The sequence below is a fragment of the Telopea speciosissima genome, chromosome 9, assembly GCF_018873765.1.
Source record: "Telopea speciosissima isolate NSW1024214 ecotype Mountain lineage chromosome 9, Tspe_v1, whole genome shotgun sequence".
In the NCBI taxonomy this organism is placed as follows: domain Eukaryota; kingdom Viridiplantae; phylum Streptophyta; class Magnoliopsida; order Proteales; family Proteaceae; genus Telopea; species Telopea speciosissima.
The window spans coordinates 928,041-954,880 of NC_057924.1; the positions used below are offsets into that span (position 1 = coordinate 928,041).

General features: G+C 39.6%; 2 protein-coding genes across 4 annotated transcripts; one reads left to right on the top strand and one right to left on the bottom strand.

Moving 5' to 3' along the window:
• The first annotated feature begins 242 nt into the window (after window positions 1-242).
• LOC122640446 (chaperone protein dnaJ 11, chloroplastic) lies at window positions 243-858 on the top strand. Its single transcript, XM_043833646.1, has one exon. The coding sequence runs from the start codon at window positions 316-318 to the stop codon at window positions 838-840; it is 525 nt and encodes a 174-aa protein (XP_043689581.1). The 5' UTR covers window positions 243-315; the 3' UTR covers window positions 841-858.
• A 5,467-nt stretch (window positions 859-6,325) lies between these two features.
• LOC122639658 (enhancer of mRNA-decapping protein 4-like) lies at window positions 6,326-26,051 on the bottom strand. Of its 3 annotated transcripts, none has more exons than XM_043832542.1 (12): window positions 25,120-26,051; window positions 22,979-23,028; window positions 22,746-22,902; window positions 21,356-21,574; window positions 15,821-15,949; window positions 13,448-15,076; window positions 12,050-12,409; window positions 10,160-10,279; window positions 9,457-9,627; window positions 8,023-8,187; window positions 7,762-7,887; window positions 6,326-6,785 (listed from the first exon to the last, which is right to left on the bottom strand). In XM_043832542.1, the coding sequence occupies exons 1-12, from the start codon at window positions 25,906-25,908 to the stop codon at window positions 6,477-6,479; spliced, it is 4,224 nt and encodes a 1,407-aa protein (XP_043688477.1). In that variant the 5' UTR covers window positions 25,909-26,051; the 3' UTR covers window positions 6,326-6,476. The 3 variants fall into 3 exon arrangements, with proteins under 3 accessions (XP_043688477.1, XP_043688476.1, XP_043688475.1); XM_043832541.1 differs by having other exon boundaries at window positions 7,762-7,890; XM_043832540.1 differs by having other exon boundaries at window positions 7,762-7,905.
• Between the last annotated feature and the right edge of the window lie 789 nt (window positions 26,052-26,840).

Sequence of the window (26,840 nt, forward strand, 5' to 3'; positions counted from 1 at the left end):
GAGTAGGCGGGCGCCCATAGGCTACAGCACTCTGCCCACGCTTTTTCTGGGGCGCCCACTGGTCTGTCTCTCTGTCTCTCTCTAATCTCCGTACTCCATTTCTTCGTAGGAAGAATTAAAAAATATAAAGATTCCCTGAGAAGAGGAGGGCCGTACCTACCCTTATAAAATCAAATCAAAGACCCCTCTTTTCTCTCCATCCATCCAGTTCACAATTCTCTTCTCAGTTCTCTACAAAATAGAAAAAAAGAATTCCCCAATCGCTACTTCTCAATTGAATTCAAATCAAATCGAATCGATTCCAGGGATAGTTCAATGTTCGCAAGCTCCGCAATCGGAACTGCTACCGCAACTCCATTCCTGTCTGGAAAACGTTTGTCATCTACAGGAACCACCGGATCTTCTTCGATTGGTAGGATGTCTTTCACCGGCGCTAGCAATCCCAGCCCGTCTTGGATTACCATAGAAGCCTTCGCCGAATCCAACACCAGCACCAGATCAAACAGATCAAGAAGAAGAATAGAGGAGATGAAACCACCATCGGCGGCGAACCTTTATGAGGTCCTGCGTGTCAAGGAAACAGCTTCCCAGGTTGAGATCAAAACCGCTTACCGTAGCCTCGCTAAGCTTTATCATCCAGACGCGGCGTCGTCGGACTCTGATGCTCGTGATTTCATAGAGATCCACAACGCCTATTCTACTTTGTCTGATCCTACGGCCAGGGCTCGTTACGATCTATCTATCGCCGTCAGAAGGCGGCGTTTCAGCTCCTCTTCCTCCGCCTCTCCTGGTTTCGTCGTCGATCGGACTAGAAGGTGGGAAACCGATCAGTGCTGGTAATGGTTGGTGATCCATGACCTGAAACCGACCAGGGGAATCTACGGCTGACGATGCCTTCCTGCCACTTGTACAAATATCGGATGACGTGGCACACGATCATCTCTACGGACTCTACCCTTCCATTTTTCATTCTCTAGCCCTGGGCCTGGGGATGTAATATTGAATTTGTTTTTCTATATTCACCTGTCGCTTCATCTGGTTTTTCAGTTTTCATTTTCTTTGTGGAGCTTTTAACACTTTCATTTATCCCAAAAATTGAAACACCGTTCTCTCTATCGCTGTCTCTTTTCCCTTCCCTGTAGATCCACTGTTTCAAAATTTGGAATTGGATAGATTGAAAGACCGTGATTGATCCTATTTCCAGCCATTCCAGAGCAGTAGGATTAGGGGTGTCTATGGGTCGGTTCGGTCGGTTCGGTCTGGTTTTGGTTCGGGTTTTTCGATTTTGATGTGGTTTTTAGAGAAACCGAGACCAATCCAATAAGAACTTTTTGGTTTCGGCTCGGTTTCGGTTTCGGTGCGATTTGGTTTCATGTCGGTTTCGATTTATGATAACGGGTTGATATCGATTTGGATTCGGTTCGATCCCGGGTTTTTTTAAATAAGTTGGATTCGATTTGTGCCTATTATCTTCTCTTTCTCTTTTCAACTATATAAAATATTTCATTAGTCCCACACTTAAGAAGGAGGTCAATGGAACAAGCATTGTTACAAATCAATTTCCCTATTTTCATAACCTCATACTCATTAATTTGTAATAATTTATCTTACAACCATAAATTTGCTCACTAATATTGAAATCAATTCAATGATTCATAACCTTATACTAATTATATTCTTATTGATTTAATTTGGTTCGGTTTTCGGTTTGTTGTCGGTCGGTCGGGTGCAGTCTGGTTTTCAATCGGCCCCATCATACCCCAGTCCAAAACCAATCGAATAAGGATCGGTTCAGTTCGGTTCGATCTCGGGTATTTTCGATCGATTTTGGTCGGTCTTAACAGTTCAGGCTAGATTTTGACACCCTTAAGTAGGACTGAATCCAGGTTTAAAATCCTTGGGTAGGCTAATTATCACCTACAATCGCGGGCACCTCCAATTCCTCTAATAGGGGGGAGTGGATTCCACCTTGGGCAATGTTTTCGGGCAGGGGGTAGGGTGGTCATTTTTGCCCCCCCCCCCCCACCATGTGACGAATTAGAGAAATTGGAGGGGGCAACGAATTGGAGGGGATAACGATTCCCTCAAGGTCTCTTATCATTTGTCTAAGTTTAAGTCCCAATTTTGATCGAAAGAAAAAATTTTAATCGCAATGTACTTGTGTAAAGTGGCAAAACGAAATAGGATTGAGTTTCCCTCCACACAAGAGAAACAGGAAAGGATATTAGAAGGGTATTTTGGAACATAAAAAAACCTTAGGAGGGGCAAAAACCCTAGGAGGGGTTTGTGAAACCTCCGATGGTGGGTGAACTATCTTTTAGTCTAACAAATATTGAAAAACCTATATCCAACCAAAAGGAGCGCACACCCGTGTCTAAGTGTAGGGACATGCCACAATGTGGAACCGGGTGGTGTTCCTTTTACCAGGTTAAGTGAAGATGGAATAGGGTTTGTGATTACTTATAAATGTCTCAAGTTAAGAATTGGGAATTTAGGAAAAGAGAGGTTTGCATTCCAAATTAATGTCGTGAAGTTGGGTTGTTGTTTATAACTTTTAAGAAGGGGTTACATTCTTGAAATTGAGACTCACGAAAGAGCCTGCACTCTTCTGCCAAGGCATCAACCAACTAAAAAAACAGTTGCCTGGACAAGCGAAAGACTTTGTTTACTCTCTTCAGCACAGCCAATGTGGCTCTGTACACAGTTTTACCCCTGGCTTTTGTAGAGAGGTTGTTTTCAGACTTGAACCCAAGACCTCTTGATCACAATAGAACAACCTTAACCATTGCACAAGGCCTGTACTCATTGTTATGAATATGGGAAAAGCATTGAAATAGTGAAAACCTCCAAATCTGATAATTGTTAAAAAAAAATTAAAAAAATAGTGAAAGTTCATATCCTTGATACATAAATGATCCAGACAAATTTTGAGCAATTGGCTTCGCACTCCTTTTTGCTTTTCTTTGAAAGAGAAAGGGGTGGGTGTGGGGAGTAGGACAAAAGGATTTGTGACTACTTGTTAGACCAACTCTCATCCCCTCTTCAAAATTAATAAAGAAGTAACAAATTAAAATTAAATAATAAAAGATATGGTTGCATTGCCCATCGATGAGCCTGATACTCAAGAATTTTTTATAAAAAAAAATTAATTTTAAGAAGAATATGAATAAAAATAATGAGATGTGGGCATGTCGCATACCATTGGCAATGAGCTATTAAGGTAGTCCAACAGAAATTAACAGCAATACAAAAGGCCCACATTTTTTTTTTCAAAAAACGAAAAGGAAAAAGTTTTCTGAGCCATTGGGGGAGGATACGTTAGTACTCTCTCTCTCTCTCTCTAATGAAATAATCTTGTTGTTCTATTTTCGAAACCATGTCGTCCTACCTTACTGGTGTGCTCCTCTATGCCATTTGCCTAGAGAACCGCAAGGTCATATGTTGTTCCTTTTAGTATACTTCTAGAGAGTCTAATGTACTAACTAACTCTTTAGCCCTGAAGATCCTATATATACAGTGTACGATAGTCTGGTCGAATTCCACTCCGTGATTAGTGGATCTTTGTAATCCATTAGTTGTGCGTCAGTAGCTTTTAAATCAATAGATTCTCATTTACCGGGAAAAAAAAAAATCTTGATCCTTCTTTCGATCCGTTCCATTTTTCGCAAATCCAAAGATCTCATGTATCTTGGAATTACGACTTACCTGATTGATGATAAATTGGATGAGGTTGAAATTTTGTAAACAAACAAATCCTAAGATCCTTTGCTCACACGGGAATTTTTAGCTCAAGCAGAATCAATCAAATGGGCAATAGATAACGTTTTAGATATCTAGTGAGAAAATGAAATTTATTAAAAAAATATAAATATGCGAAGATACTATAAGGAAGTAGGTATTCATGAAAACAGATAAGATTATATTTCAATATTAAATTTGCAATGTGATCTATCCAAATCATTATATCCAAACAATATCGAAAGGTGGGAATTGTTAGCAATTAGGTGGATTGTACATAGATTCCAGAATAGACATGTTTTCCTTCTTATCATAAGTGTTAAGGAATAGTTTTTTTTTTCCTTACCAAAAAAAAAACCATTTTTGGGTAATTACTTAGATCTACGAAATAGTAAAAAAATTTACAAAATTAGTAGGTAAAAATTATGTTTTATATTCACAAACTATACTTAAAAAATTTACCAAATCCCATATGACTAAAAAAAAGATAAAAAACTTAGAATACCCCTAACATCCTTGGATCCGGCTCCTCTCCAGGGAGCTCAGCGCCCAGGGAGTGTCCAAGGGGCATCCAAGGGTTGGGCTATGTTGCACACATCTCGACGCACGCCTAGGGATGTGTTCGGCATAGCTCAACACTGGATGCAACCTAGGCGTGCTGGATTCCCTGGAGAAGAGCTCAATCCAACATCCTTCTATCTCTTTTTTTTTTCCCCTCCCTCTGACGGGCAACCACTGAATTTTTATCCTATGCAGTTACTGCACGGTGCAGTACTGCATCGTGCGGCGGCTGCAGAGGCCATGTGCACCATGTGAGGCCCGCTGTGCCACATGACTTCTGCTGCGTTGCACGATGCAGTACTACACCGTGCAGTTACAAGAGAGGATAACGATTCGCAACCACTTCCTCCTCCCTGCAAACTCACCCCGCACCACCACCTCCACCCCATTGCCACACATCTAAGTATCAGCCGTGGGGAGAGCCACAGCCAGACCTAAAGCTTCATTTACACACCAAAATAAAAAATAAAAAAAAGTAGATTGGTGCTTCCCCAAGGCTGCCTCAGCCCTTTTCTTATGCAAATAAGTGGTGTTATTGGTGTTGACAGACGGCCTTCCTGTGTGGTTTAGACAGCCGTGCGTGAATGATTCACAAACATTTCTCCGTGTTTGGAATGAATGAGATCCATGAAGCTCGATGTCATCTGTGATATTGTGTTTTAAAACAATGGTCAGCGATCCTTGCAACTGTTCTGAAGACACCAAAGGGCGGGGCAGGTTTGTAGGGAAGGAATGGGGTGGAGCGGATTTGAAGGGGAGGGAGGGGGTAGGGATCGAGGAGAGAGCGGGAGAGGGAGGAAGGGGGTGGGTGTGGTGGAAGTGGAGGTAGAGGTGCGGAGCAGGTTTGTGGGGTTGCAGGGGAGAGGGAAGGGAGAAGGGAGGAGGGAGTGGTTGCCGTCGGAGGAAGCAAAGTAGAAAGGAGAGAGAAGGATGTTGGGACTTTGGGGTATTTTAGGTTTTTTCCTTATATTTTTTCACTCATATTGGGATTTGGTAAATCTTTTCAATATTATAACTTGTGAATGCAAAACGTAATTTTAACGTTTCAATTGTGTAAATCTTTTTGTTATCTGATAGATCTAAGAAATTCTCCCTACGGAGCAAGCAAGTGTCTAGGTGATGGGTTGGATTGGGCTGAAATTTTGGAAAATGATACAATCCGAGAACCCTGCTTTCATGTCAAGTTTCTTGGAAATTTGCACAAGCCAAGTTGCAAAATAAAGCAATATGAAGTATCCAAGACCGTAGAAGGGTATATAAGAGAAGAAGCCAATACATGTGAGGAAAAATAGAAAAACTCTCTTTTTTAAATTCTAGTTTCTATATGTAGTTTTGAAATGTAAGAACAGAAACATTCATATCAGCAATCATACATTCATACCCACCGAAACTAGAAACATTTTCGAGGAGTGCAACCAAACGGAACTAGGATAGCAACATCATACCATCTGAAACATAGAAAGACAGAATTCAGAACATCCAACACACCAGAACGACAGAGCTATCCGAACCCCAGATTTGCTTTCAAACTTACCTTTTCCAACAAGCATCACAACTCGCAATTGAATTCAAATGTATGTAACCTTTACTTATAGGATCTGGTGAACCCGCACCCTGATGGTTGCACATACACAACTTAATCATTGTGCCAAGGCTACAGCAGACAAAAATTTCGGCTTTGCCCTATTGATCTATTCAGGTAGAAGCTTTAGTGTTGCCAACAACAGTGGAGTTTAGATTAATTCACATGAGCTTAGAGAGGAAGGTGAGGATTGAACCTGCCAAAACTTGCATGTGGAAGATGGCAAACCTGGTATTGGGGTAGAATTGCAAACCATAAACGATTTTAACAACTAACAACAGTTTTTTGATGCATTTTGATTAGGGGGGCAAAATTAGATATTAAACTTTTTTTTTCCATACCAAAAGGCCTTTTAAGTGCAAACTTACATGTCCGGATGCCTGTTTGTGCAAAAGTATTGTAGGCCCGAAAGTTCTCCCCTCCCCCCTTAAAAAAAAACCCCTAAACTTTACATAATAACGATATTTCAGACTATGCAGTAAAGCACCTATTGAAGAAGAAAAATTCCTACCTATTCTATACAAACCTGCTACACACAACCCAAACAAAGAAGTCCTACAGTAATCCATCCTGCACACTTATTAGAAGAAGGGAATCATTTACAGGACACCAACATGGAGTTGATGATGTGCATAAGGATCCGCATGCTTGTAACATCACTGGAAGTCACAGTTGGTAAGGTGATGTGATGGGCCAGTACTTTATAGACCTGCTCAAAAATCGGCCTCACATGCATTGCAATCATCGAGTCTGTAGGATTTATGGCAATAACGACGTCTGTCATCCATGTCAGTTTTCGCGATGTTTCCTTGCTGATATCGCAGGATAACTGCTGGAGAAGGGACAGTAGAACTCCTTGATGCAGAGGCTGAGGCACCATCGACAAGATACCTCTAAAATCAACCTGATGAAGGGGAAGGGAAGAACCAATAATATCAAATTAGAAGCCAGAAAAAATAATTAACACGGTAGTCCTACTATTAGTAATAGCAGTAATTAAGGGACAGAAAGCAAACAGTAACCAAAACATGGTACAATGATCCAGTAGTACCAGCAGGTGCCTAACAGATGGAGTGGTGAATCAGTACCAGGATTAAGAAAACAAGAAATTAGCAGTGTCATTGTAAAATGTATTATTAGTATGATACGTCAAGGAAATGAAAACAGCCTGGCGAAAGAAAATGAGTATGAAGACAGAAATCTACTGTCAGAAGAATCCAACATACAATGTCTCTCAAAACAACATTGACTGCAAATCAGAGGCATATATAAAAGTTTGAGCTCACGCAGCGAGTAAGTGCCTCAGCTGGTTGTAGTGAGGACTTGGGATCAAAACCTGCCTTCGCCTAGAGGGTGTTTAAAGATAGTGAATTTTTCCTATTCTGGAAAAAACACACACACACAGAGTGACAAGGCAAGGCTCTACATTTTGTAAAATTAAAATCCACTTATATATAATTTAAACCTACAATTATGGGTTTCAAAATCTTGCAAGTTAAGTGATCACTTCACACACTGATTCACTCAGGCGAAATTAACATGATATTGCGTGCCTTTCCTGGAGAGCTCACTGCAATTATTGAGGATGCTGCTGGGGTCATACACATCCTAGGTCTAAATTCATTTTTTGTTTCCTTATAACACACAGACAAAGTGTGCAAAGAAAGTGATCGCCTCACACACTGATTAACTTGACCAATTTCACACAGAAAAAGTATCTAACGCATATTGCGATATATACTCAGATCACAAATATTTATGTAAAATCCCCAAGATATTTCTTTCCACCATGTGATATGATCATGTTAAATAGCTAGCTCCATTGCGGGTGAACTAACAACTCCCTATCTATAATATATGATTGTGGATGCAAAGCACACCTGAGAACAAAGCCATGATACAATAGAAACATCACTTCTATGCAAAGCTGCAATAAATGCTTCCTCATATTTGTGTTCAGATATCAATCTCGATAGCTCTTTAGTAGGATCCAAAGGTGCCTCAACCTGTTGAATAGACATGGCCTGATGAGAATCAGAGAAAGCCTGAAAGCATCTCTAGAGCTAATAATACTCAAAATCTGATACATCTCCAATAAGAACTCACTTTGCATGGAAAACATATAAGAGACAAGAACATACCATCTCATGGAGACCACCTAAAGGACCGTTGCTAAGTTGTGTAACCAAAGGATTTACTGCCTTTGAGTTCGCTCCTGCAGCTGCAAGGGCTAAAATCTTACGCTGGCCATCAGCAATCTCTCCAGTCAAGGTTTGAGTAATTGATGATGCTGAGCTAATTGAATCCTGCAATATCATGTTAAGATTATTATTAAAAGAAAAGAAAGAATGTGATTCATAGCTCTCCCTTGCACATGTTTGAGTGGGATCCTCACTCATTCCTGACAACCATCGGGTCATTCGGAGAACAGAGCAGAAAAGAATGTGAGAATATGTGAAATGTAAAGACAGACAAGGTAGTCCACCAGTCTACGAGTTACTTAAATTACAAACGAATTGTGGACCGAGGCATAATGAGGTGCATCTGCCAAAGAAGCAGTCCTCACATGGCCAGCATAACAGATAAATGACATAACGCGCATGATAGATAAACCAAGGCACCAGACTTCTGGAGCATCATTTATAGCACATGACACATCCACAGTACGCATCATCATTATTAAACCACTGATGCTTGATTTTCTTGGGCATTCTCACAATATTTACCCAAAGCTTCCATTTGAGTAAGCCTCATTTGAGAAAGCAAGCATATGTTTTGTTATAATGGATCTTTGTCATCTTGTCTTCCCTTGAATCTGTGTACACCCCATGAAGCTCTAGGGTAACAACAAACCAATCAGCTATGGCAGGGGCACTCAAAGATGTGAGGATATTCCTCCTCATCTGGCATTACAGTTCCTGTCAAATCCCTCGCATTATCAAGTATTAACACAGCCACTAGGGTAACAACAGATCAATCAACTATGGTGGGGGCACTCAAAGATGCGAGGATATTCCTCCTCATGTGGCATTATAGTTCCTGCTTTGTTTTCTTGTCAAGGGCCTTTGCACTCACCGATTGTGAAAGAGGATAGGGTTTTACTACGATATTATGTTTATTCCTTTCATTTCCTGTGGTCTAATCTGTTATTCTAAAAACAGATGCTCAAATGAAAGACTTGATACACCAAAATTCAACATAAAGCCATATGATATTTTCATCACTTTTGGAGCCTTGACATAATCTAGAAATATTTTAGCTATTTAGACAAATATAGGAAATAGAAGAACGGGAACATCAAGCTGGTTTTTCTCGTGATTGATCACTAGATTGAGAGCCATCAGGTAGTAGGCACCAAACCTCTTGTCATGAGGTACATGTGAATAAGGACCCTAGATCGAGAAAGTATCTCTATAATATATGAGATACAGATACCATAACCAGAAATAAATAATCTCATTTCAAGGCGTATGACATGAAACCCCTTATTTTGACAACTCTCCAGCAAAATGAGATGCAAAGTACGAAAATATAAGATAACCCAATAACACTTCTAAGCATAGCAGTGTACATACCCTCAAAGCAATAGCCAAAGGAGAATGTGCAGACTCAAACTGCTGCTGAGCTGCAGCTGCATGTTCAACCATCCCTTTCTGAAATGCAGCATCAATTTGCTCAAACATGGCTTTGCATGACATTTCAAATGCCGGAATTACTGAAGCTTCAAAGGTAGATCTTAATGCATCCTGCATGTTTCAACGATTAAGAGGATTAGATCACATTAAGTTCATTAGATTTTAAACGATTATTTCTTCAAGTGATAACCCAATCGTTCAAATAAAATCATCAAAAGAAATTTCACATTTGCATCAAGTGCCAATACTCGTGCAGAAACTGAACAAAAACAGAGGATGCAGACCACTTTTTAGAAATGAACTATAAAGAATTAATAAACAAACTGGAACCGTATCAGTTCAATTAAAAGCATCATCCACTGAAAGGTAGACCAACTATGAAATTCAAAGGAACCAACATGTCCCCTAAACCTCAAGTCTGATGCATTTGTAAGGTAATATGAGTACTCAACTAAAAGTGGTGGACACACTTACCCTTTCAAATCCGTTAGGAAAGACAATCCAGGTTAATATAAAAAAGCGATCCCATTTTGAATAATACTAAAAATTCAAGGAAGAGTCCCAGCCAAATCAAAAAAATATACAACAAAGATAAATTATATGCTAATGAAGGATAATCCATCAACCTTGTGGAAGAGTCTACCTGAAGAGCTTGCTTTCCAGAAGTTTGGAATTGAGCCTGGATTTGCCTAGCTACTGTTGCTTCCAGTTTTGAATTAACTGATTTTTCCAACTGACTCACAGCCTTGTCTCCAACCCCTCTCTGCACAACAAGCTTTAATGAGATTCCAACAAGACAGCGAAAATGTTTAAAGGGGGGATTTTATTTTATTTTATTTTATTTTTATTTTTTTTGGGGGGGGGGGAGAGGGGGAAGGAAGAGGAAGAAAAGGAAAAAGCCACAAAAACAAACGCATTCATATCATTGAAATTGAGAAAGAAGCTTCCCAATGCAAAACAAGGTACCACCTAACCTAGATAAAATTAGGTTCGGGCAGCCATTTTCAAAGTGATTCTATCAGGTGCGTACCTAGTCTGATGTTATATAGAGAGGTAAAATAGATGACTACCCTGCAAGATAGTGGTGTATGATGTATATAGGTTATAATCACCAAAAAGATACACTCAAGTAATACCCCGTAGCTGTATCTTAAGAGATTTCCCTGTATAATTATCGTTAGCTCCTTGGGCTGTGTTCTCTTGGAAGACTGTTTTTTGTAGTTGTTGTTAGTGTTGTATATATGGCTTTGCCTCCTAGTAGGCTTGTTGAATTCTTTCTATTATCAATAAAGTGTTACTTATTAAGGAAAATGTAATTATACCTCATAGCAGGTCAACACCCAACAACCCACACAGTCCCAATTTGAAACCCCTTTTAAACCAGTGGCAACACAATCCAAGTAGCATCTCCACAAAATCATCATCACTGCCAACCAATGACAATTCCTTTTCATTCTTTTATACCTCTTTCGGATTTTTGGCACAGCTATCCATGCTCCAAGAAACAGTATAGTAGATTAAGCATCTTCGTCTCTCTTAACTTCCTCACCAATTGCCTAAGTAGAAAAATAGCTTCCACTGTTAATCTACCTGATATAAAGCCTAAATGATTTCCTCTTGTTTCAAGTAGTAGTTCACTAGTTTGTGCTCAATCACTCTCTCCCAAAGTTACATATGATGTATCAACCTGTTTGGTGCAACTCTAAGCATCACATTATTTTGGTAAATTGGAACAAATATTTTTTCTTTCAGCATTTCCTTGATTCATATGATTGTGTTGAACAATGTAGTCATCGAGATAAATATTTTTTTTTTTGGTTGGGGTGGGGTGGAAAGACAAGTAGTTGATTTTTTTTGGATAGAAAATCAAGGTAAGTGGTTGATCCCCATGTACACATACAATATAACATGCATTATATACGCCATCACATGTTGATGGTATTACTTATTATCGAATTAAAGTATTGAATTTGGATTTGCAAAGATAAATAGTATTACATAAATAAATAGGTAAAGTTTCTTGTGGTCAATCCACCCATGAAAGCTTCCATGCACTGACCACCTAAAATGCCACATAGAAGGATGATTTGACGAATCCAACCATTAAATAGGAAGGGCATGGTCTAGATCGGCCACATGTCAATTTTCACAGAAAAATCCAATCATCTACCACCCCACATATATTGGCATCTTTCCCTTGTATTTTTAGCCATCCACTAGATTTTCAAAATGTAATAAATCTTCAAAGCTTTATACTGCTACGTGGCCAACTCTGATTGAGTTCCAATTTCATAGGCAATTAGGTTACCATGGGGCCTACTAGTACACAAAATTTAGGCCTTAATTGATCTGCCATGTGGCAGATATTAGGTCCGACCACCTGACATCCTATGGAAGAACAGATCACTGGATCAGCTTCCGAATAAATAACATGAAACACTTCATTAAGTACCTGGAAGCCCCAAGTTAGCCACATCACTTGGTGAATACCAAATAAAACCAATAAGAGAGCTAGTTTATTAAAAGACTGAACCTGGAATGCCTCTGCAACAACTGAAGAAAGTGTTTTCTCCACAACCGGAGTAATAGCACGAGCTACAGCTGGTCCTACAGAAGACATTTCCTTCTTCACTGTTTTCTCTAGCATGGCCGGCAAGTCTTTATTCATATAGTTGGTGATGACACTAGTCATCTGCTGTGAACGGTCACGTTCCATCTTCTCATGCTTTGCATTCTCTTCTTGAAGCCGAGCCCAAAGAGCATCATTGTTGGCCTTAACAACTTTCTCCATGCTCCTGCCCAGAGCTGCCTCAATTCTTTTGCCTTCTTTGGTGACTGGGACAGCCACCATCACTGACAACTGCTTCTGCATTTCTCTTTGCATGGTAATTAGCTGCAAATATGACAAACAGCCAAAGTTAGGGGAAAAGGATGTTCGAACACAGAATTCTACATAATACATAAATAGAACATGGACTAGAACTTCTACGAGAATTTTGAATATGAAACAGAAAGGCAAGCTTATTTTCACATTTTGTGATCAACATAAAGGTAAAAAAGACTAGACAGAATCAATGGCATGGTATTTTTCCTGTTGCCGTACCAACTACCACCAGTAGAAAGGGGGCATGTGTCATGCTGCCCTCTACCTGGGCCTGCCTTCTTCCCTTCCTCCCCAGGGTTTTCAACACAACAGCAGATGCCCCAGTTGATTGACAGTATGGGGGCATATAAGGTTTTCACCTGGAGTACTGCAATCAGTGATGGCAAGAAGCTGCCCTGTACCAAAACAACAAATTGACCTCCCCACGACAGACAAGGTTACACTGTCATTACCTGTTTTGATAAGCTTTTCTGCTTCCACAAAATCCTGCAAGTGCATTTACTCCTCAAAAGCTTAGAAACTTTTGGTCTTTCTTCTTTGTCAACTTATTCAAATGACTATATCTTAACAAAAATTTTAAACATTGACCATAAAACGAGCCAATTAAGAAAAATAATAAAAAAATATCTTGACTACCACTAAAATAACGCAGCAGTTAAATTATGATAAACTCAAAATCTCCACTTCATTTTAGCACTTCAGCATGCGAATTGTATATGAAGTCAATAATATCTTCAATATGAAAATAAACTTCCATTATAATCAGGTTGAGCATTAAACTTCACATACAAAATATTGCATGCTTATTTTCAATTTAAAAAAAGTGAACAAATTGGAATATTATGAGCATGAGAATATGAGAACCACTGACGAGACACTCTTCAAACAAAAATTAGAACATAATGGAGTGTCCAGAATTTTTCAAGAGTGTACTCACCCTTAATTAGCATATAAAACAACCTTGAAACCAGTTAGTTCAAGCACAAGAATCTACACAATGATCATTTATTTCAAAGAGAACGCCCGTATATGACTCAAAACAATCACCTGGTTCAATGTCTCTTGCATGGCCATTATTTGTGCAACAGCAGCCTCTGTAGAAGGACCAACAGAACTGCTACCCGGTTCATTGGAAGAATCTGTGGAATTGAAAGGGCTTGGAGAAGCAGATGAAGGTCCTGATATTTGAGAGTTTTTACCCTTCTGTTTCTTCCCTTTTGTAGCTGGTGCTGGAGTCTGTGGAACTGTTGTAGCTGCATTCGACTCAGAAACCTTTCCATGTGCTTCTTTCGAAGAATCTTGCAATTCTTCTTCACCAGCATTTGGAGGCCGGTCTACCACTTCAGTAACACAAGAATCATTGACCTGCCGAGTCTCCACACCAAAAGTTTCACAGCAGTCTCTCATCATCTCCATGCTAAGATCCGAAGCCTGGGAGCAGAAGGATTTCTCCAATTTCTCTGCAAGAAGAATGTGTGGTTCTTTATGGGAATCAAACTCATCATTCTGACTAGACCCAGTCTCACCAATGACTTTAACCTCTACCTCGACGCTCCCTGTATCATTGTTGACAACCACATCTTGTACCTTTGCCTCACCCCTCTTCATTCCTTGACTGACCCGACTATTCTCAGCAGGTGGAACAGCCATTGAAAATATCTCTGATGGAGTTACCAAATGGGTAGGATGTTTGAACATCACAGGAGGATTAGGCATCACAGTATTGTCATTCTGTGCAACTTTGCTTTCATCCTTTCTAGAGATTTCATCCAAGGAAGGAATATCTGGTAAATTTGTAATAACATTGTCCACTCTCCTATCTACTGAATAATCATGAACTGTCAAGTCACTGCCACGATCTAGTTGGGAACCAGGCTCAAAGCAATTTGATTGAGTTCTAAAACCAGAGAGTTTCCCTGATAACCTCGGACTCAAAGGAAGAGGCTGTGCCACAACATGGATATTATCGGCATCAGAGGTTGCAGGCACTAAAGCACTTGGTTTAGATTCAATACTTGATGACACCAATTCGCGTAAGCTAGGAACCTCGGCAGAATCCGAGATTACAGGATAACTGGCAGCAGGTACACTTTCAGAACTGCTAACTAAGACAGTTGGTTTGGGTGCATCATTTCCTACAGGCATCTCAGTAGATGTACCCAGATTAGATGGCTCTGATGTAGCCAATCCATCTGAAATAGTTGTATCCAGAGAACGAGAAGCACTAGACTCTGTCTTTTCTAATCCCACATTATCCAGTGGCGGTGGGAAGCACTGAGACAGATCCAGAGCGTACTGTTGAATAGCCTGCGTCTGGACACAGTAAACCTGAACCACATGCTCCCTTTCAGATATGTAGTCGCTCGTACCAGTAAGACTCAAAATAGGCATTGTGACAGTAAACTCTGCAATATAATCCAGGCGAGTTGAGAACGGGTTTGGGCCATATTCTATGTGTATGGCATATATAGCATTCTTCTTGGCATTTGCAAGAAGAATGAGGCCCGCACGTGGCAAGGCTACAACTTGATTAAAGAATGCCTCCTCGATTCGGGGTTCCACGGAACTCCTTAACTCCAATGTCTGAGTACACCGCCATGTTTCAGCATCACTAGGTAACAGCCAACCTTCTTCACTTGCTGAGGCCCATATCTTCACTTCCCGATTCAGAGGCCCCTGTAAAGAAATAATGTTTTAAAAAATTTATCCAGTTCTTACAACTACAGTTATCAACACAGTGCAACCTTTAGTCTTTACAGTATGATATGGATAAGGTTTCTTTAGGTGAGGAAAATCTCTTCATGAAACAGTTTAGTTTTGACATCTAGATGGCTGATTTGGCAAATCTGACCTGTAAACAGATAAATCACCCCTCGATTTTCATGGCCTATCCCAACTGTATAGCCCACAATAAAGTGAATTTTTCTCCCCATGCATTTTCAACTGAACAAATCCGTGGATAGGTGATATGGCAATATTTGCCTTTGGATAGACAAGGGAACCATGTGAACTGGCCCTCAGTAAAATTTTGAAGCCAAACTCATCATAAGCATTATCATTTATTGGGCTTGTTATCCAGGCATCCAAATCGTGAACAATTGGCATGTACATGGTACAAAATCATCCAGTGATTTCAGCTGAAACTTCGTACATGAATTAAGGGTGACATGGACCACTTGTATGCAAAAATAGTGCATAATAAACCAATTGGCAGATAAAATAAACCAAGGGTGCCCACCTAGAGATTCTTCTCTAGGAGGGCTCATCAAGAAAAACAACTTTGATATTAAATTTTGACCAAATGACATCTTGGACTACATGCCCCATCAAGTAAAATACTTTCCCAAAAACCCACAAGGACACAAAAACCAAGTTGATCAGAAACTGTCCGTTATAAACAAGGAGTAAGGGAGCATGTACCGCTGTGATGAGATTAATGTGATCAGGGCGGTTAGGTGCAGTTAAGAATGTGACCGAGTTAACTGGCTGACCGTCATATGGCCTCAATACCACAGGGGGCAGTGCCTTACGGTCTTCCCATATCTTTACCTGTTGCAGCATGAATATCACAAAGGCAATTAAGAACATATTTGATGGTTCTGAACTGAACAGAAATGATAATCAATGACAAGTAGAAAGAAGTTGGGAGAATATGAAAAGGAAAAAACAAAAAGTTCTTCAAACATTAATTCATCTTTATGTTTCAAGAGAAAATTCCAAAAAAAAAAAAAAAAACCTCAAACAGCAAAATGCCCATCTCCAAATGAAGAAAAATTTCAGTACCTATCCAAATAAAGTTAAATTGTGCTTTGCTAACCGATAAAAATAAATTTTTACTATGTCACAGACTCTGCAAGAGACATCCAACCTAAGAACATGTGGGGTAGAAAGAACACGACAGAAATGCATGCCAAGGCTGTCAAACCAGCAAGTTGAATCCTAGGCTTGGCCCTCTCAAGACGAGGAATTGACTAGCTGATGCCAAAGTGATTACTAGCTGAAAACAAGTGATCTTTAAATTATGGGGTAGGACATAATTGGCAGTTATAAATACTACAACCAAAAAAGTAAATGCTTCCACAGAAGAGGTATGCAATATGAAATACAGGACCAGTTTGGTTCAATTTGGGTTGGTTTGGTCTAGTTTGCAACAAGTTTTCTGGTACAAACCTGGTTCATTCGATTAGATCACCTCCGGTAACAAGATTCAATGAATCTGGGACAGTTCAAATCTCAGTTTCATGATCTTATCAGGACACCTGAGTCTAAATCGCAGGATTGTATAGTGACTTATTGTGCTTTATTTTATTATCACTAAGTTGAAATAGTGGTTGGCTGGATAAGGGACTTTATGAGTCCAGCCATATTTTAGGCTGTCTTAATTCAGTTTCATGATCAGATCAAGACACCCACATAGGCAGGTCGATTGGATGTAGTTCCCTTTCAGTTTAGGACTTTTATTCCTTTTCTTACAAGTGTTTGAGTCAATCAAGGAGTCTCTTTTTTTAAGCTTGCGCAAGAAAGGAGGTTACCTTATCTGCATATAGTGTTATTAGGTAGTTGAGTAAAGATAGAACACCTCCCAAAGCAGCTGGTCGATGGGAAGGAATTAAGGGCAAGTTTTTTAGTCAATAAAGGACTGCCAACTCGGCCCTCGATTAATAGGTTTAGAGTCCAGTTTTCTTTCTGTTTTTTTTTATATTTTCATCTTCTATTTTTAGCATTATAACATGATTGTAAAGCCTAACAACCCCCCACAATTTGATTGAATGGAATTAGATTAGTTAGTAAATGAGTTGAGATTGTTCTCTTCTCACTCCACTCTCTTCACTCCCCTCCCATGATTTGGGGCTTCCCTTCTCTCTTTCTCAAACCTGCGATCTGAAATCTCACCCCCCCAGCAGATCCCATTTCTCCGATCTGCAGCAAATATTAGTGGCAATCAAGTGGTCTGGATATGCTCCACAGAGCACTACATTGGTTTTTGGAGATTGAGATCCCTGCATTCCAGAAAATTACTTTATTTCCATCATTTTTCTTATAGCTTATTTTTGGATAGTAAAACATTATCTGTTTTGCATGATATAGCTGCCATTAAGGTTATCGAGTAACCTATCCAATGAGTCCAAGTTTGCAATTCTCAATTGTTTCAAGGAAATTATGAACACGCTGGAGATGCTAATTTGTAATTAGATTCACATTATAAGTCTTTATTATTGAAGAAAGTTTCCTAGTTGTTTTAAAAATTCTAGTAAAAGGGCAATAGTCAAATTTGTGTATGTACATAGGGGTTCGATAATCACTTAATAATTATCATTGTAACCAGCATACTTTAGTTGAATTTGGTAATGGATTGAGTAAATATGTGATGCAGAACCCACTTTACGATACCCGATTTGGGTTCGTTTATGGGCCCACCTGATTAACAAAGAGCTCAAATTTAAAAGCTAGTTGCAACTTGCAATCCCGTAATAAACCAGAATTTTCACGGGTTCACTAGGTAAGTAAAGAGGAGAGGACATAACTGGGATTAGTATGTATTGTTCATGGTCAAACTTGGAAGCAAAAGTTAAATTGAAGGCAGGGGGTAATAAAGGAGAGAAGGAGGGGTATTTTGAAAACTACCATTAAAGGAGTTAAAAGTTAAAAACCAACAAATCGTGGGTCGTCTTCAACCTTTTGACAAGAAATTCTAACAGAGGTGAGTTCTCTACTTCTCTAGTGGGAGGGAGAACTCTCTCACCTAGGGACCAATTGAACCAGGATTTTAGGAATAAATTTCCAACCCTCAGGCTATTGAATCCTCCCAAAAATAGGTTCAATAAACAAGCAAGCTGGGAAGAATCTTTGCAATCTGAACCTGGCGATAGAAAGAAAACCAGGTCAAAACTTGAGCTGTAACTCACAACAGATGAACCGATAGGTTAATAATCCGAGGCTTTCTCCCGAGTCCGGTAGTACCGCCCAGATAGAGAAACACAGTAACCAATATTATAATAGTAAAACAGGAAAGCAGGGGATGAGTCTGAGATTGGGGAAGAGGAACTGAAGAGAGAAAAATAGAGAAGATAGCAAAGAAGCAGAATAGAAGAGGGAGGAAAGAAAGGTCACACAACCTGATTTCTATCGTACCACTTTGGTAACTATAAACAAACCCAGATTTCATTCATTCAAGTCTAAATCTCCTGGTTACAACTGTATTTAAAGAAACTAATAAAAGACTCTTAATTAGATTCTAAAACTCAAATGAAATTATAAATCAAACTCTACCACTACTTAGCCTATTAAAACTAAAATAGAGGATTACAAGATAAATACAAATAAGAAAATTAATTAAAATATCCTACTAGACCCAAAAACCAATTGCACTCAGTTCATCTCCATCTGGGCTCCCTAATGGGTTTGGGCCGGTCCATGGAAGTGCTCCTGCATCAATGTGCATTGATGATGTCTTGGTGACTTTTACTTGCAATATTCCAAGGGTTGGCCAGGTTGCATTGCTTCTTATTTGCTGGTTTGGTTTTCTTGCTTCCAATTTATTTTTTATGCTGTTCTTGATGCAAATGTGAAGACTTATACTCGAATGAAGAAGAAGAAGAAGTCAAAGCTGTCCAAGTAGTGTTAGTTTTAGTAGTTATTATTTTTACTTGGTTTTTATTTGATGTAATAGTCAAGTGACTCCTTAAGTGGTCACATGACCCCTTTTTTTAATTAGTTTAATAAGTCATGTGACTTGCAACTTAATTGTCACCTCATAGAATCGGCTAGGTAGTTTAGTAGTCATGTGACTACTTAAAGTGGTCACATGACCCTTTTATTTTGTTGGCAATGTAATAAGAGTCGGCTAGGGGACTCTGTCTCCTAGACTGAATAGGAAAAGGCGTTATGGCCCTTATAAATAAAAGCTAATTTTCGTGTGGCTTTATTCACCTCACAATTTGAAAATTTCTCTCCAAGGCTGCTGCTGCAACTTGTTTTCTTCAAGAAGAATGTGTCTTGTGTTTGATCCAATTGTCACCTTGCAGTGGGAAGCCCGGGTGGTTTGAATTGGTTACTTGTTTTCTCCATTGCAGTTACATTCAAGTTTGACTTCAAGAAGTATTCTACATCAACAAAAAAATTCTGTTCAAGTTTGTTCTTCAAAAATCAAGTACGAGTGAACCTGATTCAAAACCCTAACCATTCTCTTCTACTCCTCTAAACCACCCACGACCAGCATAGCATTATCCTACCATCCAAATCACACCAAACCTAATTCAAGTGGTCCTCTACCTCCATAGAGAACTCGATCCAAACCAGCACCAATTCTGCCCAGCCATTAACCTAAACCTGCAATTTTCCATCTTCCAAAACCTAACCCTAACTCACCCAACCTTGCTGCCGATTCTGTTCAGCAGCCTTAGACTGGTTATTTGTTAACGAGACCTTCACTGGAAGACTTCCTGTTGAATTATTTTATCCACCCGTGTCCCCCTTTGGATAGTCCGCCGTGTTAGAGCTCCTGTATGATATACATATTGTTTCCTCCCTTTCCTATAAGGTCGGCCTTTTAGAGGAAGCGGTTTCTACACTTCCCTACATCAACTTACCTCAACCCTAACCTCAAACCCTAAACCCCACTAAACCCTAACCCTAAATTTAACATTTCCAATTACTTTAACCCTAACCAAGTCATCCTTTGAAGAACAGATTCTGGTTTGTATTCTAGTTTGATTATCTTCAACCTAGAACCACATTAGTTCTCTTTCATTAACGCTGTTCTGCTCTTCTTTTCTACATTAGGTACATCTTGCGTTGGATCTAAATTGGGATTTTCTCCTACAAATTCCTCTAAGCCCATTGTCTGCAGGCATAATAGGGGTTTTTCAATCCCATGCCTACCTCAGAAAAGCAAGCAATGAAAGCCATGTTTTGGTAGCTGAATGCCCAACATAGAAAAAGATTTAAAAGTCTAAACAAAATAACGCCCATAATCCCCAAATGGTGAACCCTTAAAATTCATAGACTAGTCACACCAATAGTCAGGAAATTCATATAACAAAAAAAAAAAATGGGGACAATTTTGGTTCGCAAATAATTCAAGTCATTTTCTAATCAGTCTAGAAACTATGGAAATATTAAAGAATCTGTAAGGTCCTATTACAAGATGTTTTGTCAACAGGGAGCAGGAAAATTGCGTGAAAGGTACACCACAGTAAGAAATCTGCATGGATTCTATCAAGTGATAAATTGCAATGTCAGAACAACTCGAGCAAAAGTTTGGGTTGGAAAACCATTGCTATGTGTTAATACTGTTATTAAGGGGAAGAACCAGCCGATCACCTATTCTTATGCCTTGAAGAAGTGGAGATCTGTGGTGTTTCTTTTTTGGACCATGAGCTACAATTCAGTTAAAAATCAGGAGCATCAGTAGTAGAACTTTTTACCATAGAGAGTCGCATGGGGAGTTCAGAAGAAAGAAACATAAGGTTATTTTGAAGACAAGCAGATTGATCACAACACTCTCAGCCCAAATAGGCTCCTTTACCATTTATTGGGCATGTTCATGTTCAGAATTTGGATATAATGAGAAAGTTGATTCTGGATACTCACTCTGAATGGCCAGTCTCTCACTCTCTTGCCTAAATCTGTGTTGTTTATTTCTTTAAGGTTTCATCATTGTTCTTTAAATATACAATTTTGTATACAGATGTTTTTTTTTCTCCTTTGTTTTCTTCAAGCCTACTTGATTGTACAAGCTCCTGTAAACATCCTGTTTACATAAATAAAACTTCACACTACTTCCTTTGCCTACTCATAATAAATAAATAAATATAAACACACACACACATATATATATATAAATATTAGATTAACTTATAATGAAGTCCGTATAACCACTCTGACAATTAATTTGAACAATAAAATCAACTGGAAAGAACCATGAAGAATAGAACAATCAGGAAAAATACAAACCGTGCCATCCGTTGATGCAGATGCTAAGCGACTGGTCATCCATTGGCACATTGACAACTCAGTCACTTCCCCGTCATGTTCACCAACAAGTTGGACACCCGGGATCAGCTTATCAATAGAACACTTGAGAGGCTCTTCAGCTGAAAACACTTCACCTTTTCCAACCTTTGTTGTATCAATTTTCAGCACAAATTTTCCAATACCTACTACCAAAATCTCCTGTAAACAAGTGTTTGTAGATATATCATTAATATATTTCCGAAACTAACATATAATTTCACATTTTCCTTACCAAGAAAAAAAAAAGGGTTGTTAAAAATATGATTCCCATACATTTCAAATCCTGCAAGCAGGTTCCAAAACTAAACTACAACTCTGTTTATTTTTCATCGATATACTAATACTGTCTGAAATGACCTGAAGTCAGGTTTCAGAAACCAGCAGTAGTGTAGGATCACAAGTCAAGGGAAGAACTCAGATATCAGGAGAGATCTCAAAACTCAAGATCAGAGGGCCTGGTCTGGCTAAAACTCAGGTAAAATGGTCTGATTAAGCAGTAGAATATACCCTCAAATTTTGAAGAAGAACTGACAGTTGATTTCAATTTGCTGAAGGATCCTACAGTGGTAGGAAATGGAAAACCAGAAAACTAGTAGAATCGATGGGTAGTAGAAGGGGAATTCAGAAACAACAGCAAATAGTGATCGGAATTAATGAACAATGAGAACAAAACAGAACTAAGCTGTGATTTTAACAGAAGAATTGATGGACAGTTTCAGAAGGTGATTAAACAAGGAATAACCCAGAAACTATACCAGAATTAAGCATAAATGATAAAATAAACATTTGCAGGATATAAGACACACAAGAAGATAAGAGAAAGGGGTATAAGAACAGATCATATGGACAGAGAAAGGATATGTTTCAAATTTTGGGAGAGAGATAGCATGAGAGGGAAGAGAAGACAGTTCAGCCACACAAGATGATTTCCAAAACACCAAATTAATCCATTCATTCAATCTCGTAAGGGGGGGTTGTTACATATATAAAGACCAAAAAACAGTAATTGACTCCACTAATGACTCTTAACCTTTCTAATGTGTTTAAACTAACTTACACTGACATATAATACTCGACTTAAAAGGACTCTTTCAAGATTTGACTACTTAAGAACCCACAGAACCTTATCCTTATACTTAATTTCCTGTACCCCGTAAATCCCAACTTTTAAGCTTATAAAAAAAGGCTCACTACATTAATAAACCCAAAATTAAAAAGCCCAAGGCCCATAGAATCCAATCATGGGCCAAAATGAAGTCTTCAAAGGCCCCATGGAGCCGATTGGACACCCCTTAGCTGCATCAGATACAAATTAATAATTTGTCATTACCTGTTTGTGAGAGTGCCAACAGACTCGTGGATGTATCGAATCCCCCTCTCCAATTATCTGAATGGCAATAACAATTTTTCCAGTAATTTGTGGCTTATCTTCTTCGTCTGGACCTTCATTAATCTTCCATACAAAAACCCTCCCATCTATGCTCGCACTGCACACAAGACAAGTTAGCACATCTCTAAGAATAACCAGATCAACAAAATGAAGAAGTAAACACAAAGAGCAACCTGGCTAAAAGGTGAACTTCCTCAGCAAAGAAAGCCATGTCTGTGACCCTCTGATGGAAAAGACAAGATAAAAAATGATTACAATAAAGTTCTTTAGAGAATAAAAATCTGAAAAAGAACAGTTTTTGTAAAATGATGAACTCAGCATTAAAAAAAGGGAGCGTCTGTTTGTAACCAAGCAGGTTACAAACAGAACTTACAACCAGACTGTTTTGCCCTTTTACTCAATGACGTCGCAATATAGTACAGTGTCTAATGATGTGATTTTGCAAATGGAGGAGAGAGAGAAGGGAAGGGGAGGAAGATGAGAGGGGATGCCAAGCCGCTGCCAATTTGAGGAGGGATCATGGTTTTTCGCAGTTCTGCCCTTCGCACATCAATTAAAGATAAGATGAAGACGAGGAGGACAGGCAATTGGCTATGGCCTCTCTCTCTCTGATGGACTGAAGCTCATCAACATCCCGGGGTCTTTCTCTCTGCGTTCTTCTCCCTCTTTTCTCCCCCTCCCTCCCCATTAATCTGATTCCTAATGAACACACAAAAGCAGCTGACTTAAAGTATGGGTGATCGGGAAGCTAGACGTAAAAAGTATACAGTCATTGAGCGTGCAAACCATGCTTTCTTCTTTTGTGTTCACAAAGCCTGCCCCATGTGACAATGGTCATAGAACATAGAGCTTGAAATTAATAACAATGTTTGAACCGCAAAAAAAAACTTGGAGAGGAAAGAATAAAAACATTCGCTTGAAGTATCTAATCAGTAGCCGGATACCATAGAACCAAAAAACCTTTCGAGAATCCGCAATTAATCTCATTGGAATGCCTACAAATCTAATGGTTAATCCCGTTGATTCAACCGAGAATAAAAGGAAATCAGAGAAAGACAGAGAAGAGACAACCCAGAACTCAGTGTCGGCGATGGTCACTGAAGGAAGATATGACCACAACTTTTGTTTTGTATCCTCCCACAAAATCGCACACCAGCCTTAGCACGACGGGGGCATTAGAGAGAAAGGTTTGACACATCCCTGACTTTTGACAAAATTTTGTTGTATTATTGGTTCAATTGAAGAAGAAGTGTTTATTTAGATGGGAACGGAGTTGGACCAGGGGTGGGGGAGCAGCAGGTGGTGGCTGGTGGGGGCAGGGGGTGCTGCAGGGAGTGGGGATCCAAAATGGGAGAATGAACTGGTCTCAGGTGGCACTTGGCAGGGGGATCTCGTTGCACGAGCAGGGTTGAGGCAAGAAAAGGAAGGCAGAGGGTGCTGCAAAAGCTGGATGGGTGGTTGGGTGTGGGTAGTACCAGAAGGGGCACAAGTGGCTGACGGTGGTTAGGAGAGAGGAGAAAGGAAGGGAGGGCAGGGGAGCCGGAGTCGGAGACGAAGAAGGGGGAAGGAAAGAGGAGAGGGAGGATGAGGGGGAAATTACAAAAAAACCACTCTATCTTAAAAAGATGATAAATGGTGTGGGTGGGCAAATTAGTCCGGTTACAACAATGAGTTGTGACTGGGTTGGTTACAAACAACTTCACCATTAAAAAACACAGGCCAAAGCTATAAATACAATACTGAACATAAAATCAGAATCCAGCATTCATGCATATAATCCACAAACTTAAATAATGTTACATAAAAGTGATAGATTTACTAAATAGGCATAAATATGGTATGACATTATGCCAGTATAATCTGAACTTCAAGGTAAAACAGTAAACAGTATGCTTTACAAGGAACAATACTATCTGTGAATGTAGAATCCTTCACTTCCGAACTTAGGGGACTCTGTTCATTTCATGGTTGAAGAGGTTAATCGAGTGCAAATCTATACTCATAACACCTCTTAAATACCTTGTTAAAGGTTCTAGAAATCAGAAGGAGCAATAAATTATATAAATTATTCAATTTTACTAGAATCTACCAAACGAACATAGCATTCTGAATATGATACATACATATTCTTTTCTCTTTCAAGTTGAAATCCAGCATGTACACATGCATTAAGTGTACAACGAGCGAGTTAATGGCAAAAGAATGAGCTTAAGTTATGTTGAATCTTCTGTAAAGCCATTTAAGACTAATATCTTGGTATTTGACATTTTAACTAACAGTAACAGTAACAATGTAACATAAAGTTAGAGCCAACCTGAGTGTGACCTCGAAGCAAAGATCTTAAGGCAGTGTTTATATTGAGGACCCGGATAGCCCCCAACTTCAGTCCATAGCATATATATGTCCTGTTAACTGCAATCTGCCGGCCGACGACAAGTCCCGGATCGGAGACATACTTGGTGATTGGGGTGACTTCGAGCTGGGGCTGGACCTCGCCCTGCAACCTGACGTCGACATCATAGACTACGTTGTCGCCAATCAAATGTCGGCCCTTGGGAAGCTTGCTGCTTGGTAACCTCATTGGGGCCGCCTGGGAAGCCGCCATGCTGAGGGGCGGCGCCGAGGGCATCGAAGGTAAGATGGGGGGATTGGTATGCAAGGGGAATTCTGATGTAGCAGCCATTGAAGACGCTGCAGATGGTGACGGCATTGTCGGAGACGGCAATTCCATGTTGGATGGAGCGCTGGTGCCCAGTAGAGCCATCAGTCTGGCTCCATGGTTAGGATTGGGAGAGGCAAGGTAAGGAGGTGGTTGGAGATTGGGTGTAGCATAGGGGATGGGCCTCTGGTGGTGCATCCCAGAGAACTGCTCTTGTGTGTAAGGAGGGAGGTAGTGAGGATTATGGAATGGAGCAGTCTGGGGTGGGTAGGAGAAAGGGCCAGTGGGTGGAGGATAAGAAGAAGGTGGTGTAGGATAAGAAGACGCTGGAAATGGTGACGCGTTTTGATTACTAGGGTTTGAAGGAGAAGGGTTTGTCGAGGGTTTGAAGAACTTCTGCATATCGAAGGTCGCAGGTTGATTTGGATTCCCAGCGGAAGCCATGGGAAAGGGAAAGGGAAAAGGAAAGAATCTTAATCGGTGAGAGATAAAAGCACTGAAACGAGATCTCTAATCTAAACTCTGAGAGTAAAAAAAAGCAGAGACAGAGATGAGAACAAAAAGGAAGAGGCTTACGCCGAGACTTGAGCGACTTTAAGATCTAAATATCTGATTAATTGGAATTGGGAACATCAAACCGCACCAAAAATCCAATCTCTCCAACGATGACTTTGCAGAGAAAAGCGAATAAGAAACGTCAATTACGAGCTATGAACGACTCTCTCTCTTCCTCTCTCTCTCGATTGTTAAAGAACAAAAGGGAAGTGCGGAGACTCTATGGACTCCAGAGAGGAGCGACTGAAGACGGAATACAACACTGAACACTTGCAGGGAATCCAATTATTATAAAGTAACAACCCAATCACTATTCATTCAAAGAAATAGTGATTTAATACTAAAATATAGTGCAACTTAGGATATAAAATCAAAGGAAAAATATAAATCGATAGAGAGAGAGAAATGAAGAACATGTATGTATCATCATCATGACCGATTAAGGATAGATTTCCATCCTTTCTTAAGTGAGGAGATGACTACAGGTACCCTTTGGCAGCAATTAGCAATTATTTATTGCGCAAGAGTTCTTTACTTGGTTGCATGGTCTCTACACAAGCGTCTAGACCAATGGGTGAACATGTCTGGGTATCTACCTTAGGGGGCAAAGGTGTCATCTCACGTTGCCCTGTGAAAGTAGCCCTAATTTAAATTCGAAACTCAGATCTAATCTGTCCTTATTGATTCCAATATTAATCAGTTCGAATATCGGTCCCCACATTTAAAACTCAATAATCTAGTCCTAAAAAAACCCTAGAATCGACTACTCAGAAACATTCAGAATTAGGATCGATCATCATAATAGTCTGATCAAAATTAAC

What these genes read in the sequence shown, in the direction of transcription:
- LOC122640446 (XM_043833646.1), top strand. Translation starts at nt 316, where the DNA reads ATGTTCGCAAGCTCCGCAATCGGAACTGCTACCGCAACTCCATTCCTG.
- LOC122639658 (XM_043832540.1), bottom strand. Translation starts at nt 25,908, where the DNA reads ATGGCTTCCGCTGGGAATCCAAATCAACCTGCGACCTTCGATATGCAG. An exon ending in TGCTTCGAGGTCACACTCAG is followed by an intron (nt 23,029 to 25,119) that starts GTTGGCTCTAAC and finishes CTTTTCCATCAG; the next exon opens with AGGGTCACAGACATGGCTTT. An exon ending in TATCATGGCTTTGTTCTCAG is followed by an intron (nt 6,786 to 7,761) that starts GTGTGCTTTGCA and finishes CCCCTTCATCAG; the next exon opens with GTTGATTTTAGAGGTATCTT.